Source organism: Oryx dammah, unplaced genomic scaffold (genome assembly GCF_014754425.2).
Source record: "Oryx dammah isolate SB20612 unplaced genomic scaffold, SCBI_Odam_1.1 HiC_scaffold_17, whole genome shotgun sequence".
NCBI lineage: Eukaryota > Metazoa > Chordata > Mammalia > Artiodactyla > Bovidae > Oryx > Oryx dammah.
Genome location: NW_024070201.1, coordinates 16,790,148 through 16,808,296, shown reverse-complemented (window position 1 = coordinate 16,808,296; position 18,149 = coordinate 16,790,148). Strand labels below are relative to the sequence as shown.

The 18,149-nt window shown below is 40.3% G+C and overlaps 1 protein-coding gene across 1 annotated transcript in view; it reads right to left on the bottom strand.

The window, feature by feature from the left end:
• RAB39A (RAB39A, member RAS oncogene family) overlaps positions 1 to 17,722 on the bottom strand; it is a 37,566-nt gene extending 19,844 nt beyond the window's left edge. The window contains exon 1 of the mRNA XM_040257926.1: positions 17,426 to 17,722. Coding sequence (XP_040113860.1) covers positions 17,426 to 17,652 — 227 coding nt within the window. The 5' untranslated portion in view covers positions 17,653 to 17,722. The remainder of the gene's footprint in view (positions 1 to 17,425) is intronic.
• Positions 17,723 to 18,149: the final 427 nt, after the last annotated feature.

Sequence of the window (18,149 nt, the reverse complement as noted above, 5' to 3'; positions counted from 1 at the left end):
TAAGGCAAATACTAACAACCATAAAGGGAGAAATCAACAGTAATACAATAATTGTGGACCACCTTCATCAATGGACACATCATCCAGATAGAAAATTAATAGGGAAACACAGGCCTTACATGGCACTTTACACCTGATGAACTTAATTGGTATTTACAGAGCATTCCATCCAAAAATAGCAGGCTACACATTTTTCTCAAGTGCACAAGAAAGGTTCTCCAGGATTCACCACATGCTGGGCCACAAGGTAAGCCTTGGGTAGTTTAAGAAAACTGAAATCATATCAGGCATCTTTTCTGATCACAATGCTATGAAATTAGAAATAGAAGGACTGATGCTAAAGCTACAATACTTTAGTCACCTATAACCAAAGAATCCCACTCCTGGGCATATGTCTGGAGAAAACATGGTCCAAAAGGATACATGCACCCCATTGATCACTGCAGCATTGTTTACAATAGCCAAAACATGGGAGCAACCTAAATGCCCAACAACAGAGGAATAGATAAAGATTTGGTACATATAAAAAAAGGAATACTACTCAGCCATTAGAAAGAATTAAATAATGCTATTTGCAGCAACATGTATGGACCTAGAGATTGTCATACTGAGTGAAGTAAGTCAGACAGAGAAGGAGAAATATCATATGACATTCTTTAATGTAGAATCTAAAAAGAAATAACACAAATGAACTTACAAAATGCAAACAGACTCACAGACTTAGAGAATGAACTATCATTGCCAGGGGAAAGGATGAGAGGAAGGGATAGTTAGGGAGTTTGGGATGGACATGTGCACACACTATATTTAAAATGGATTACCAACAGGGACATAGTGTACAGTACAGGGAACTCTGCTCAGTGTTATGTGGTAGCCTGGAAGGGAGAGGAGTTTCAGGGAGAATGGATACATGTATATGTATGGCTGAGTCACTTTCCTGTTTACCTGAATCACAACATTGTTAATTGGCTATACCCTAAAACAAAATAAAAAACTTAAAATAAAAAAAAAGATACATGAGGAAAAAAAGATGCATGAGGTAGTATTTTGAAGATTTGCATGTTTTTATTGTTTTCACAGTTGAATGGTCAGACAGAATTCTTTCAGAATTTTGAAGTCTTTCCATTGCCTTCAAGGTTCAATTGTTGTTTACAGGAAATGTGACGTCAATCTGATTCCTGATCTTTTTTATGTGACCTATTACCTATTATCCATATCCCTTCCCTGCCCTACTCCAGAAGTTTGTAGGAACTTTTCTGTGGCCTAGTGTTTAGAATTTCATGACAATGTTCCTTAGAATGTGTCTACTTTCACCTATTGTGCTGGACTCATCTAATCTGAAAACTCAGGTCCCTACATCTTGGAAATATTTTAAAAATTGCTTCACTGATCATTTCTTTCCAGTTTTTTTCTGTTCCATTTTTCTGGAATGCCTGTTGCGTTTTTATTGATCCTATTGGAGCAGTCCTCAAAGGGGGGGAAAATATATATATATATATTCTTTTTCCTATTTTCTAAGTCTTTTTCCTTTTGTCCTATTTTTTGAGAGACTTCCCCAATCTTACATTGAGTGTTTTATTTTTTTCTATTGTGTTTCCAAAAGCTCCTTTTTTCTCAGAATATTCTTTTGAAAAAACAGTATCTATTCTTCTTTTATGATTTCAATATTTTCCTATTTTCCCTCTGAGAAAATTAAAGACAGGGTTTTGGGGGGGCAGAAGGGTTGTACTTCTGAAACATTCCTTTCTCCCTTATCAAATTTGTTTTTCTGGTTGCTTTTGGCTTCTGTTTATTTCAGTTTCTAGATTTCATATTTTGGATTTCCTAATATTTCTTGTAATCTTTCATTGAGACTAAAAGCCTAACTCCTAAGATGATCAGGATGGATCATTTAGTTGAGGAACTGCTAAGGCTGGTATCTTAAGTCTTTCTTCTTGGCCTGGTCAAATTCTTCTGAAATGATTTCACCAATGTTCTGTTTGAAGGGTGAAGGTCTGATTGTCAGCATTCTGGAAGCTAAGACAGGGAAGGAGGCCAGTCTTAACATGCAACATGTACACATTCACTTAAAGTCCTTACTTTTAATAAGGGATCTCAACCTCAATGATGCCTGATCATTTCAGTAAGAGATTCTATGTTTAACTTTTTCAAAGAATAAATTTCTAGTTTTTTGCCAATATGCGGGAAAAGGAAGTCAACTGTTGCATGGAATGGTGGTGGGGATGTGAGGACCCAATCTTTCTTAAACAGATTGACAATCAATGATCCCTATTCAGAAGTATCCCTAATTCAGAAGTATCTGGTATCACCATTTCCTGGGTCTTTAGAGGACTCAATGATATATACTGGTTTGGTTTTTCGCTTTTCCCACCCCTTGGCTTAGAAGCTAATTTTCTTTAAATTGCTAATTCATGTATCATTCCTCCATCTGCTTTCTTGCTTCAATTTTTTTTTTTTTTTTGCTGTTGTCTTGTTACCTATTCTTGCTAGAATCTATGGTTAAAAACCAAAACTGTCACTTTAGTGAGGTTTCAGAAAAAAAGCTAAAAAAGGCATAATTACTCAATCTGCTGTCATTACTGGAAGCCACTTCTTCCAGTTTATTGTTATTGCTTCCTATTGTTATTTCTCTTACTACTGACATACCCTTCATGTCCCAGCAGCAAGGACTACATTCTTTCAGATACGTCCTCTGAAACAAGCCCTCACCCTACACACAGAAGACAATTTCTCCCTTTGTTCCGCTACCAGAACTTATTTTAGTACTTAGCAGCCTTTATTCCAATTATTTATTATCTTTCTTTGCTATGAGTCTGTGAGAAAGATCTCTAATTGTCCTCCAGGGTCTGTTCTCCCCGTCTTCTTTTAGTAACAGAACTCCATGAGTATTTGCTTGCACACAGCAACTCATATAGAAACTATATTTCCCCAGTTTTCTTACAGTTAGTTTTGGCATATCACTAAATTTGGATTAATGGAACATGATAAATTACATGTGCAGTCTGAGGTTCATCTGCTGAAAGAAGGCATTTGCCCTGGGCTGCTTCTTTTTCCTTCTTGCTTGTTAGGAATGGCAATGACTGGAAAACTCTGGAAACTGATGCTGAGGAAGAGTCACCTAGATAGTCCAGAACTGCTCATGCTGGACCATTAACACAGGGGAGAGAGAAACAAAATTCTGTATCATTTAAGGTACCATATTTGGCCAGTTTCTGGATTGCAATATAGTTTGTACTCTATCCAGGATAGAGACAACATGGACCTTGAACGTGAGACTACATCTTATTTATTTCTACATCTATTTTTGTATAGTGCCTTGTATCTAGTTAATATAAATAAATGCATAGATTTCCACAGGTAGATCATCATCCTGATGGATTTCAGTTTCTCTCAAAAAAAATAGAAAGCTAGTTCATAGTACTTTTGAGATTTTAGGACACCATAGCCAGTATTTGCTTGTAGCTTTGCTTAATACCCAGTATCTTTCCTTGTTTATCAAGGCAAAAAACTTCATATATATTCTTCTGTTGCAGTGGGTTGGGTTCATTCCTGTTTCTAAGTGTGGCAGTGCAGACACTGAGCACAGCATGCAGGGGAGAGTTGATTGCCATTGCAGCCACAAGTGTTTGCTATCAGTTATCAGTACCACTTCTATTGTGTAAAGCTATTTCTCCTTTTGTTTCTGAATATAGCAGAAAAATAATGGTTTGAGCAGACACAGTAATTAACTTGGATCTGTAGAGATGGGAGTGGGGTGGGGTTGTACACAAACAAAATATTTTTCAGGGGAGAAACTACATGGAGCTGAGGTGAACGTCACTCACTCATGACCGACTCTTGGTGACCCATGGCCAAACAGTCCGTGGAATTCTCCAGGCCAGAATACTGGAGTGGGTAGCCTTTCCCTGCTCCAGGGGATATTCTCAACCCAGGGATCGAACCAGGGTCTCCTGCGTTGCAGGCGAATTCTTTACCAGCTAGCTACCCGGGAAGCCGAAAAGTGAAAGTGAAAGTCGCTCAGCCGTGTCTGACTGTTTGCCACCCCATGGACTATACAGTCCATGGAATTTTCTTGGATTTTATTTTCAATTCAACTCTCACTAATTTACCTTGCCTCCAATACATCTCTCCTATACAATTAGTTATACCTTCTCTTCCACTTCTAATTCTCTTTTCAGAGTCTATCCTCCAGTCCTATCAAATATGTCTTAAATTTCATCTCATATTTGCTTCATTAACTTTTTATTTCCTACTCCTCAAACCTTTCTGTAGCCCTCAAAACAAGTGAAGGAACCTTTTAATTTTGAAACAGAGACCTGACGAAGTCATCTAGAAGCATTAAAGAATTCGCCTGTCAGTGCAAGAGACATGGAATCAATCCCTGACCCAGGAAGATCCCACATGCCGTGGAACAACTAAGCCTGTGTGCCACAACTACTGAGCCTGTGCTCCAGAGCTTGGGAGCCACAACTGCTGAGCCCAGGTGCCTCAGCTACTAAAGTCTGCACACCCGAGACTCTGTGCTCTGCAACAAGAGCACTGCTCACTGCAATTAGAGAAAAACCTGTGCAGCAACAAAGACCTAGCACAGTCAAAACTAAAATAATAGATAATTTTTAAAAAGAGACAGAGAATCAAATGAGAGAAGAAACCATGAGAGGTTCTCAAATATATTCTAAAATTTAAGGAATTGCCTATACTTTTTCTTTGAAGTATTCTAATCTCTCTATTAATTCCCAAAATCAGTTCAGTTCAGTCGATCAGTCATGTCTGACTCTTTACGACCCCATGGACTGCAGCATGTTAGGCCTCCCTGCCTATCACCAACTTCCTGGAGCTTACTCAAACTCATGTCCATCACGTCAGTGACGCCATCCAACCATCTCATCCTCTGTTGTTCCCTTCTCCTCCCACCTTCAATCTTTCTCAGCATCACAGTCTTTTCCAACGAGTCAGTTCTTCCCGTCAGGTGGCCAAAGTATTGGAGTTTCAGCTTCAGCATCAGTCCTTCCAATGAACAACCAGGACTGATCTCCTTTAGGATGGACTGGTTGGATCTCCTGGCAGTCCAAGGGACTCTCAAGAGTCTTCTCCAACACCACAGTTCAAAAGCATCAATTCTTCGGCGCTCAGCTTTCTTTATGGTACAACTCTCATATCCATACATGACCAGTGGAAAAACCATAGCCTTCACTAGATGGACCTTTGTTGGCAAAGTAATGTCTCTGCTTTTGAATATGCTATCTAGGTTGGCCATAGTTTTTCTTCCAAGGAGCAAAAGTCTTTTAATTTCATGGCTGTAACCACCATCTGCAGTGATTTTGGAGCCTAAGAAAATAAAGTCTGACACTGTTTCCATTTTCCCCCCATCTATTTGCCATGAAATGACGGGACCAGATGCCATGATCTTTGTTTTCTGAATGTTGAGCTTTAAGCCAACCTTTTCACTCTCCTCTTTCACTTTCATCAAGAGGCTTTTTAGTTCCTCTTCACTTTCTGCCGTAAGGGTAGTATCATCTGCATATCTGAGGTCATTGATATTTCTCCCAGCAATCTTGATTCCAGCTTGTGCTTAATCTAGCCAGGCATTTCACATGATGTACTCTGCATATGTTAAATAAGCAGGCTGACAATATACAGCCTTGACGTACTCCTTTCCCTATTTAGAACCAGTCTGTTGTTCCATGTCCAGTTCTAACTGTTGCTTCCTGATCTGCATACAGATTTCTCAGGACACAGGTCAGGTGGTCTGGTATTCCCATCTCTTTCAGAATTTTCCACAGTTTGTTGTGATCCATAAAGTCAAAGGCTTTGGTGTAGTCAATAAAGCAAAAGTAGATGTTTTTCTGGAACTCTCTTGCTTTTTCAATGATCCAGGGGATGTTGGCAATTTGATCTCTGGTTCCTCTGCCTTTTCTAAATCTAGCTTGAACATCTGGAAGTTCACGGTTCACATACTGTTGAAACCTGGCTTGGAGAATTTTGAGCATTACTTTGCTAGTGTGTGAAATGAGGGCACTTGTATGATAGTTTGAACATTCTTTGGCATTGCCTTTCTTTGGGATTGGAATGAAAACTGACCTCTTTCAGTCCTGTGGCCACTGCTGAGTTTTCCAGATTTGCTGGCATATTGAGTGCAGCACTTTCATAGCATCATCTTAGAATTTGAAATAGCTTAGCTGGAATTCCATCCCCTCCACTAGCTTTGTTCATAGTGATGCTTCCTAAGTAAGGCTCATTTGACTTCGCATTCCAGGATGTCTGGCTCTACGTGAGTGATCACATCATCCTGGTTATCTGGGTCATGAAGATCTTTTTTGTATAGTTCTTCTGTGTATTCTTGCCACCTCTTCTTAATATCTTCTGCTTCTGTTAGGTCCATATCATTTCTATCCTTTATTGTACTCATCTTTGCATGAAATGTTCCTTTGTTGTCTCTGATTTTCTTGAAGAGACCGCTAGTCTTTCCGATTCTATGTAATGGGACTCTGGGTTGGGAAACACCATGTATGTCTTGGGTGTTTACAAAGTATATTAGAATATTAGTATTATATTAAAGCTCTGAAAAATCTTGCACAATCCCAGCATTTCTAACTGTATTTGATCAATGAAACTTTTACTCAAATTATACTTATTACTTTGAAAAATGATACTTGGAAGAAAAATGATATGCAATGCCTAGGATTTGAGAACCTATACTCTTTTTTTTAATGTCTTCTGTTATAGCCAAGAAATTCATAATATCTATTAACTCCCATTTGCAGTATTCGCTCTTGATCTCTCCTCAGAGAAGAGGGTTCAGTTCGGGCCACACACTATTCTTTTGTATTTCTGAGGCAGGAATCTGTTATTAAGGTTGTCCTTTAGCCTTATCTGTTTCAAGCCATATCACACTATGTCCTACAAAACAGAAATACATTTGGAAAGGCTGAAGAATCAGATGAAAAACCACTTTTGATACAGGAAGATAATTTAGACAGAGATTCTGACCAATTACACAAAAAGGAGGGGAAGAAACAGGCATATGCATGCATGCTAAATAGCTTCAATTGTGTCCAACTCTTTGTGACCCTAGACAATGTAGCCTGCCAGACTCCTCTGTCCATGGAAATATCTCCAGGTAAGAACTGGAGTGGGTAGCCATTCCCTTCTCTAGGGAATTTTCCCAACCCAAATATTGAACCTGGGTCTATCCTGCAGGCAGATTCTTTATGGTCTGAGCGACAACAGAAGGATAATATTTTGCCAAGAAAAGTCACTGATAACTTTTGGGGCCTGGCTTGCTAAAGACCTTTCTCAGGTGACTCTACTGCAGTGAAGTGGAAATAAACCTAAGAGAGAAGTCTCTGTTACCTTACCAATTCTTTTGGCATTGTGACATTTTTGATGGTTTTTTTATATCCTAGATATCAGTATGAGTGGATGCTCTTAAAAGACTTACTACCAGTAAAAAAATAATTTTATTTAGCATGTTACTCCTCAATTAAAAATGAATCATTACCATAGGAAGGAAATAGAAAAAACAAAATTCAGCACATTTTAAGAATGTTTTAAAGAACACTAAGATTTTAAGCCAAAATAAAATAATATGCCACCAAGCCATCGACAGTCACTCAGTCATGCTTATATACAGAACTGCTGTTGCTGCTGCTGCTGCTAAGTCGCTTCAGTCATGTCTGACTCTGTGCGACCCCATAAACAGCAGCCCACCAGGCTCCTCTGTCCCTGGGATTCTCCAAGCAAGAATACTGGAGTGGGTTGCCATTTCCTTCTCCGACACATGCATGCACGGTAAGTTTCGTCAGTTGTGTCCAACTCTGATATACAGAATTACTATCGCTATTTTGAAACTCTTCCACAGCTTAAACTAAAAATATACTTTTAACTTTGAAGTGTACTGGACCTCTGTTTCACATTTTTCTGGAAATCCTATAGCTCAGAATAGCTCATTACATGAAGTGATTCCTTTCAGAAAACAATGGGTTTTTAATGATATTTGTTTCATAATAAGTGAGGTAGACTGTGTTGGGTAATAATTTTTAAATGAACTCTGAATTACATATTGTCAGAATTGAGTAAAAGTTACTGACATTTGGAGGCAGAGTTATTAGTATCATAAAGTATAGGCTTTGTAGAATTTCACTTTAGAAAGAATGAAAATATTTTATTGAAGTAAAATCTGATGTTCTCTTGTGTGTGTGTTTGAGTGGTTCACCTTTCTTTTCCACTACTTCACAGAACAGACTGGAAGAATGCAGATTTCTTCTAACTCAGTTAGGATAAGAATAACTTGCTCTTTAAAACATCAAAATAAATAATTTCAGATCATTCCAAGAAGTTGCTCTTTAAAGTTTAAGTAAAATGGCTATGGAGGCTAAGTTGTTAAGAAATCTTTATATGCTATCAAAACTGACCAACAATAGGTCGAAATTTATTCTCTCTCTTTCTCTGAGACTAAGCAAAGCACTTTTCTTCATGGGAAAACTTTACTGAGTGATCCATATACCGACAACATTACTAATTTTTTTTCTAGCCGTTTCCTTGAAAGCTAAATGTGGGGCCAGCGTGTCAGAATAGGTGGTCATTGACACAGCATGATGAGAGGAAACTCCAACACCCTTCAGCCACAGATTCACAACTCCACCAACAGGGAAACATTACCTCAAGATGACACAAGGTGGTCATTCTCTTTTAGAACAGAAATACCCCTAGAAGAACCCTTATTCTTTTAATATTTTTGTATCTCTTAATTTTCCAACTACTTCTCTCTGAAGCTAGGATGGAGAAGTAAGGAATGGCTTTTCAACTGAGATGTGAGGGAAAATAGAAGAGTTGGTCAAGATCTTACTATTCAAAAACAGTAGGAAAGAAAAAGTAGGCAAGCACCAAACGCCCCAAGAATGCATTCTACTTTGCAATTTTGCCTACTGCTTGCCTAGGGTCTTCAAACACTGAAGCACAATATTTAATCTACTTTATTTACAATATTTAGTTACTAAAGAGGATGTATAATTACCTTCATATACCAATATGTCATTGAGGTTATGGCTACATAGGAGAAATCAATTGATTCACTGAAGAAAAAGGAAATTAAGAAGACTAATCACAGGTTTTTGAAATTAATGGCTAGCTTCTTTTTTTTAATGGCTAGCTTCTTAACTGTGCTGAGTATGCCATCACTCAAAATGGTCTGAATGTTCTGAATGGACAGTGAAAATAAATTTCAGCATATAAAAATACACTTGGCTACAAGGGTCATCTTTCCACATTCTGCTATACTTGTTAGAAATGATGCTGGCTTCTTTTTACATATCATTTTACTCTGAAACATGAGAAAGTATACGTTTTGGGGTGACTGCTCACTTTTTTCTTCTGTGAATTTCTCTTTCCCAAAAAGTAGACTCCTACAGATTCATTTGCTTTGTATGACTCATAAAACATATCTCAATATTTGTATAATTCCTTTGTATTTTATGTGGATATTATCTTAATAACCCAACCCTAGGGGAGCTGACTCACTGGCCAATCAAAAATCAATGATATTTTTTCTTTTAAGAATTTGAATAAGAGGCTGTGTCAGGGACTGACACAGTTGGGAGCTAACAGCACTGGATAATGGAAATAGACTAGAGAGAAAATCCACAAACACATGTTGTTAGAACACCTGTATGTTCACTGAGATTTTGCTTCTCATGAAATCGGTATCATTTATAATTTATCCTTTATATATAATCTAATATGGCTTTATTTCTGTTACTTACAACACAAATAATCTTAATCAAAACACTGTATTATCTGATCACTCAATACAAATATAGCCCAGCTTTCTAGCGTTTCTAACAACTTGGAACTACAGCAAACTGCAATGATTATAGCACTTAACTGCAAGCAATCTTTGTTCTGTTACCTATGTAATTATGAGCCCACCAATCAACTATCAGAAAATCTCTATTGACAATCATGAACCACAGTAAGGAGGGTGGAGATCAAATAAAGTTTCCTTAAAAAACAAAAAAGACTTCCAGGGTGGTGCAGTGGTAAAGAATCTGCTTGCCAATGCAGGGGACATGGGTTTGATCCCTGGTCCGGGAAGATTCCACATGTTGCAGAGCAACTAAGCCATGCCACCACAACTACTGAGTCCATGCACCCTAGAGCCTGCACACCCTATAGCCTGCATGTAGCAACTTCTGGCCTGGAGTGGTACAACTACTGAAGCCCACGCGCCTAGAGCCTATGCTCCTGCTGACAAGAGAAGCCACCACAATGAGAAGCACGTCCGCTGCAAGGAAGAGTAGCCCCCACTTGCTGCAATGAGAGAAAGCCTGCACAAAGCAGTGAAGACCCAGTGCAGCCAAAACTAAATAATTAATTAAAAACAAAAAAAAAGCCCATTTAGCTTAGAAATCTTAAATGATCTCTTAAGGAAAAATAGAAAATGTTCATGATGCTTACTTTTAAAATTATGAACAGAAAACAAACCACTTTAAAATATTTACTTCATATGAATGTTTTGAAGTGAGAAAGGAGAAAACAGAGACATAAGGGAGGCAGAGGGATAAATAAGGAGAAATAAGCTAAAAAGAAATGAGATCAAAAAAGACACATTAAAATGAAAGAAGAGAAGGTGGGAAGAAACTACGAGTAGAAACTGACAGATATAGAAGGTAAAGGAAAATTAAAAAATAAGGAGTTTAAGGAAGGGCAAGACACATAAAGAAGAGAAAGATACACAGTAGAAGAGGAGCTAGAGGAAAAGGTTAACTAATTAATATCTGCAGGTTTTCCATTGTTCCAAACTTCAAAAGTTTACTTGGTTCTGCTCAAAGAATGTGACTAAAGCAACTCATCAAAGGAGTTTCCCCCAAATTATACTAGTTAGAACACTACCAATCATAGACTTTCATATTTTAAGAATAGCCCTTCAAATAAATGGTGAAAATGCTAGTTTAATCAAAGGTAGATAGGTTTCTTTAGTCAAGACTTCTTGGCGTCTTTGATATGAATTTTGTAAGAGAGAAATGGAAGACAAGGATTTTCAAATTTATTTGATTAGAGAACCCATCCTTTAAAAAGAATCACATGGTCTGAGTGTTCTGCAGAACACACTTCGAGAAGCACTGCACTCAGTTCAGTTCAGTTCAGTCACGTTTTACAACCTCTGGCTGTAATTGTAATACCCCAAAGGCCAGACAACATGAAATAAAAGGCCAAATCTGGCTTGAAGCTTCAGATTTTCTATCCCCACAGCTAATGTTGCTATAACTCATTTTATCTTCAGATTGCCTTAAATGCTTTTCATGAGAAAAATTCAAAATTTATGTTCTTACATTTGGTGCTCTCTATATGTCTAGTCATATTTATACTTATTTATCCCTATTAATACTGTTAAACAATATTTTTGTTTCCTTTCCTGCTAAACTTCTTCCACTATGATGATTAAAAAATAGAAGTGGTGATGTTAGTTTCACCCAGTGCCTGCAATGCTGAATCCATCTTCCCCTTTCTGTGAGCACTGGGGAAGTGCTGCATAAGTGTGGTAGCCCTGTGGAAGTGTGGCCTTATGACCTCTTTCTCCTCAATGAATTGAGAGCTGAAGTAATCTGCACCACACTGGCCTCACCTGCTTAAAGGAAACATTCCTTGATGTAGATCCTTTCTTTCCCCTCTCCCTGAACAGGCACAAAGTGTGCCTACAACCCAGCTTTGTCCACAGAGATGATGATAATGTTCTAGGGATGGTAGGAAAGTAAGAGAGAAGGCATCTGAATGATGGTCCTGAATGATGGACCACTTACCTTGAGACTGTTAAACAAGAGAGAAATGAACTATCGTTAAATAAGGCACTGATGGGGAAACAGTGGAAACAGTGTCAGACTTTATTTTTCTGGGCTCCCAAATCACTGCAGATGGTGACTGCAGCCATGAAACTAAAAGATGCTTACTCCTTGGAAGAAAAGTTATGAGTAACCTAGATAGCATATTCAAAAGCAGAGACATTACTTTGCCAACAAAGGTCCATCTAGTCAAGGCTATGGGTTTTCCAATGGTCATGTATGGGTGTGAGACTTGGACTGTGAAGAAAGCCGAACACCAAAGAATTGATGCTTTTGAACTGTGGTGTTGGAGAAGACTCCTGAGAGTCCCTTGGACTGCAAGGAGATCCAACCAGTTCATTCTAAAGGAGATCAGCCCTGGGTGTTCTTTGGAAGGAATGATGCTAAAGCTGAAACTCTGATACTTTGGCCACCTCATGCGAGGAGTTGACTCATTGGAAAAGACTCCGATGCTGGGAAGGATTGGGGGCAGGAGGAAAAGGGGACGACAGAGGATGAGATGGCTGGATGGCATCACTGACTCGATGGACGTGAGTTTGAGTGAACTCTGGTAGATGGTGATGGACAGGAAGGCCTGGCGTGCTGCAATTCATGGGGTTGCAAAGAGTCGGACACGACTGAGCAACTGAACTGAACTGAATATAGTAATTTAACATTTATTCTGATTAAAATACAGTGTTAATAACAAAAACTTTAACAACTGAGTATTATGCTACAATTTAAAGATGCTCACATATTCATCATTTTTCTAAACTTTCTTCACTTTGATTTTGTTCTCTTTTATTTTTTGTGACTAGTTACTGGCTACAAGCATATTAATATATGCTCTAAACTTTAAAAACTAAGGCTTTATCAATTATTACTTTAATAAATTGGGGTTAAAAAATGACCTAAAGTGAAAGTGAAAGTTGCTCAGTCCTGTTCTGACTCTTTGCAATCCCATGGACTGAAATTCTCCAGGCCAGAATACTGGAGTAGGTAGCCTTTCCCTTCTCCAGGGGATCTTCCCAACCAAGGGATCGAACTCAGGTCTTCCACATTGCGGGCAGATTCTTTACCAGCTGAACCACGGGGGAAGCCCGCCTCTGCCCCATCCCCCCCAACATGAAAAAGATAACTTAAAGCTATTTATATCATAATCGTCAGCTCACTATTTTGTTGTCCTCTAACACATTTGTTTATGCTTTTAAGCTATCTTCTGAACTGTCTAAAACCAATTTGTTTTTGTTTATATCTGATCACCAATTAACCTCCAAATAGAATGTAAATGGAATGTTTCCCACAAATTCTTGATTACAGTTAAACAGTATGATTACAACTAATGACAGGAGTATACATTCATGAACTAAATAGTACCTTTCTATGAAACAAATGCACTTACTCAAAATAAGTATCTGTATTTTCTTAGAGGAAGGTACAGAATGATTTAACAATAACTTTAATGCAATTTTATGGAGAAATTGTTCTGCTAAATGAGGGAAAAGCAAGTATTTGGAGGCAGCTACTGATATATATGTGAATTTAGGAATACATCTTTGGTAAAGAGCCAAACAAAATATAGTATGACTCACTGTCAGTAAATGTTCCCTAAATGTCCTTGCATTATTATGAGTGTTACTGTCTGATTTAAATGTGTGTGTGTGCTCAGTCATGTCCGACTCCTTGTGACCCCATGGACTATAGCCCAATAGCCTCCCGTGTCCATGGAATTTTCCAGGCAAGAATACTGGAGTGAGTTGCCATTTCTTACTCTAGGGGAATCTTCTCTACCCAGGGATCGAAACCTTGTCTCCTGAATTGGCAGGTGGATTCTTTACCACTGGGCTACCTGGGAAGCCAGTTTAAATAGTATATATAAAATAAATGTACATTTTTCTTAAGGCAATAAAAAACAATGATGTATTTAGCAGAAAATATCTTTAAAATCTAACAATTTAACCATCCCTTACAATAAGTTTAAGAGCTGCTTTTATGGATTAAAGACCTAAATGGAAGACCAGAAACTATAAAACTCTTAGAGGAAAACAAGGGCAGAACACTCTCTGATGTAAATCACAACAAGATCCTCTATGATCCACCTCCCAGAGTAACAACAGAAATAAAAACAAAAATAAACAAATGGGACCCAGTTAAACTTAAAAGCTTTTGTACAATGAAGGAAACTATAAGCAAGGTGAAAATAGAAGAAAATAGCAGCAAACAAAACAACTGACAAAGAATTAATCTCCAAAATATACAAGCAGCTCACAAAGCTCAATACCAGAAAAATGACCCAATCAAAAAGTGGGCCAAGGAACTAAATAGACATTTCTCCAAAGAAGACATACAGATGGCTAATAAAAACATGATAAGATGCTCAACATCACTCATTATTAGAAAAATGCAAATCAAAACCACAATGAGGTATCATCTCACACAGGTCAGAATGGCCACCATCAAAAAGTCTACAAACAATAAATGCTGGAGAGGGTATGGAGAAAAGGCAACCCTCTTACACTGTTGGTGGGAATGCAAACTGGTACAGCTACTATGGAGAACAGTGTAGAGATTCCTTAAATAACTGGGAATAGAACTGCCATGCTGCTGCTGCTGCTAAGTTGCTTCAGTCGTGTCCGACTCTGTGCAACCCCATAGACGGCAGCCCACCAGGCTCCCCCGTCCCTGGGATTCTCCAGGCAAGAACACTGGAGTGGGTTGCCATTTCCTTCTCCAATGCATGAAAGTGAAAAGTGAAAGTGAAGTCACTCAGTCGTGTCCAACTCTTCGTGACCCCATTGACTGCAGCCCACCAGTCTCCTCTGTCCATGGGATTTTCCAGGCAAGAATACTGGAGTGGGCTGCCATTGCCTTCTCCAAGAACTGCCACAGGACTCAGCAATCCCACTGCTGGGCATACACACTGAGGAAACCAGAATTGAAAGAGACACGTGTACCCCAATGTTCATCGCAGCACTCTTTACAATAAATAAGACATGGAAGCAACGTAGATGTCCATCAGCAAATGAATGGATAAAGAAGTTATGGTACATATACACAATAGAATATTGCTCAGCTATAAAAAAAGAACACATTTGAGTTAGTTCTAATGAGGTGGATGAAACTGGAGCCTATTATACAGAGTGAAGTAAGTCGGAAAGAGAAACACCAACACAGTATATTAACGTATATATATATGGTATTTAGATGGTAATGATAATCCTATGTGGAAGGCAGCAAAAGAGACACAGATGTAAAGAACAGACTTTTGCACTATGTGGAAGGAGGTGAGGGTGGGATGATTTGAGAGAATAGCACTGAAACATGTATGTATATTACCATATATGAAATAGATGACCAGTGCAAGTCCGATGCATGAAGCAGGGCACTCAAAGCCAATGCTCTGGGACAACTCATAGGGATGGGGTGGGGAGGGAGGTGGGAGGAAGGTTCAGGATTGGGGGACACATGTGCACCCATGGCTGATTCATGTCAATGTATGGCAAAAACTGCCACAGTATTCTAAAGTAATTAGCCTCCAATTAAAATAAAATAAATTAGGGGCGTCCCTTGTAGCTCAGTTGGTAAAGAATCTGCCTGCAGTGCAGGAGACCCGGGTTTGATCCCTGGGTTGGGAAGATCCCCTGGATAAGGAAATGGCAACCCACTCCAGTATCCTTGCCTGGAAAATCTCATGGACAGAGGGGCCTGGAGGGCTGCAGTTCATGCGGTCGCAAAGAATCGGGCACGACTGAGCGACGAACACAACAACACAAAATAAATAAATAAAATTTTTTTAAAAGTTACTTTTAAGGAAAGTGTTTTAGACTCAAGAAGATTTTACTACCTATACTTCTTAATTATCAGTAGTTGTTAGAAGTTTAAAGTATAAAGTTATGGTATAGAAGTTAAGGTATAAAGAACATGTTTTTACTATATTCACTTTAGTGGCTCAGAGGGTAAGGAGTCTGCCTGCAATGTGGGAGACCTGGGTTCGATCCCTGGGTCAGGAAGATCCCCTGGAGAAGGAAATGGCAACCCACTCCAGTATTCTTGCCTGGAAAATCCCATGGATGGAGGAGCCTGGCGGGCTACAGTCCATGGGGTCACTAAGAGTCGGACATGACTGAGCAACTTCACTTCACTTTAGAGGGTAGAGCAAGAGCTATAGTAAATGCTTTTTACTGACCATGAAATATCCTAACATTCATCTCTGACTGAGATCACAAGTGAATGAATTTGCTGTCAACCTTACAATGGTAAAACTGTAATGAATCTTAGAGATCATAATGACTCCATTTTACAGATGAGGAATTAGAGTTTGAAAAATTATTTTAAAGGAGGCTTTTTCTCTTTTTCTCAGCGAAGTAGGCTGATCTCACTCAGAATGGGTGTTGGATGGGGTGAGGGGGAGCCATATTTGGGAAGTATGGTTAAGAAGTACCCATTCCAAAAGCAGAAGACTACCAAATGTTTGCTTTAATGAGTTCCATTTGATAATAGAACCTTAAAAGAGTCCCAAACACTACAGTATATCAGATCCCTTACCCTCCTCTAAAAAAAAAGTTCTTGAATCCTAAAAATTTTAAATGTGCCTCATATCTGATTCCCTCTTAAATATCTAGGAAATGCATACAATTTACATTTAGTTTTTATTTGGCAGTCACTTTTGTGAAATCCTTCAGGGTTTCAATGAGCATGTAGAATGAGACTATTTATTTGTATTTCTCCTCCATGTAGAAAAGTATTTTCTGATCTATTATCACCCTGGAACGTTAAGTACCTACTAAGAATAAAATAAAGGAAAAGTTCCTAACAAATCTCAGTATGTACATCTCTCTTTTCTCCATCAAAGCACCAGTGATGGCAAACTTCTAAAGACAACTCAATCCTTAAAAAACAATAACAATGAAACAAACAAAAACTCCTCAGTTGTGTCTGTGTCCTTGGTTGCTGTGCAAGACACACTCTCACGGGTCCTGGCCCTGTATTTCTGATGACCACATTCGGTGCTGTGAGATGTTCAGACCATTACCGCATTCATCTCCGTCTGCACGGTGCCCAATGAGCTCATGCTGTAATCTGGGCTGGAGCACTGCTTGCTGTGAAGCTAAACGGATCAATCACGAATCTGGGAATCCTTCTATGCAGTTCTCCGGGGCCGCATAGATGGGAAGCTGCTCGGTCAGAGGAGAAAAAGCGGAGCTTGGAGAAGGGTGGCCAGGTCAGGGCGTGCGCAGCGAGGGACGCTGAGTTTGGGGAGAAGGCAGCAGGAGAGCCGAAGAGTTGGGGATTAAAATGCCAGCAGGGCCAGAGCGTTGGGTAAGAGGGGCTGGTGAGGGTGACCTGGGTTCAGGCGGGAAAGGAAAAATGGAAAGGGGGCGCAGGAAATAGGAGCCAAAGAAAGAAGTGAGAAATTGCGGAGGAGGAAGTCGTCCCTGGAAGAGGAGGGGCAAAGGGGAAGCGAGAATGGAGTGTTTGCACTTTCGAGAGGGAAGGGCCAGAGCTGCTCCCGACTCGGGCCGGTGCGGCCAACGTTTAGGGAGGGGGCCCCAGGCGGACGGAGGGGGCGGCGCGGTCCCTGGGGAGGGTCCCAGCGCCCGGGGTCCTACCTGAACCGCTCCTGTCCCGCCGTGTCCCAGAGCTGCAGCTTTATCCTCTTGCCGGGCTCGATCTCCAGCAGGCGGGAGAAGAAGTCCACGCCGACGGTGGGGTCGCAGGCTGGGGAGCGCAGACCAGGAAAGCGGCCCTGAGTGAAGCGGTGCAGGAGGCACGACTTTCCCACGGTGGAGTCCCCGATGACGATGAGGCGGAACTGGTAGATCCAGATGGTCTCCATCGCTCACGTGCCCAGCGGACTCTAAGGCCGCCCCACCCTCCTACCCGCCGCCGGGCAAATAAAGCGGCGGGAACTGTCCGTTCAGCACCTCCCCAGCGCCCGCCAGCCGGCTTCCAGCATATTCCTGCGGCTGCGGCCGCCACCAGGTCCCCGCCCTCTCTGGAGGGAGAGGCGGGGCCCGGTCGGGGAAGGGGCGTGGCTTCAGGCCAGGGGGCGGGGCAGGGCCGTGAGGAGGAAGCGGCGGGGCGGGCGGGGGCGGGGGGCGCGGAATAGTCTAGCTGCTTGAGAACTCCCGCCCCCGACCTCTGTAAATCAGTTTTCCCCAAAGCTCACTGGGCGCTTTGGGTGTGGTGAAAGGACGTGACAGCAGCAATGACCAATGAAAATGAAAAAAGGTCTCAACTCTGGGAGGGTCAGCCAATGAAAAGTGAAAATCATTTTCTTTTACAGGCGTCAGGGCGGGCTCGTCAGATTCCGGCTCTGAATTTTGAAAATGT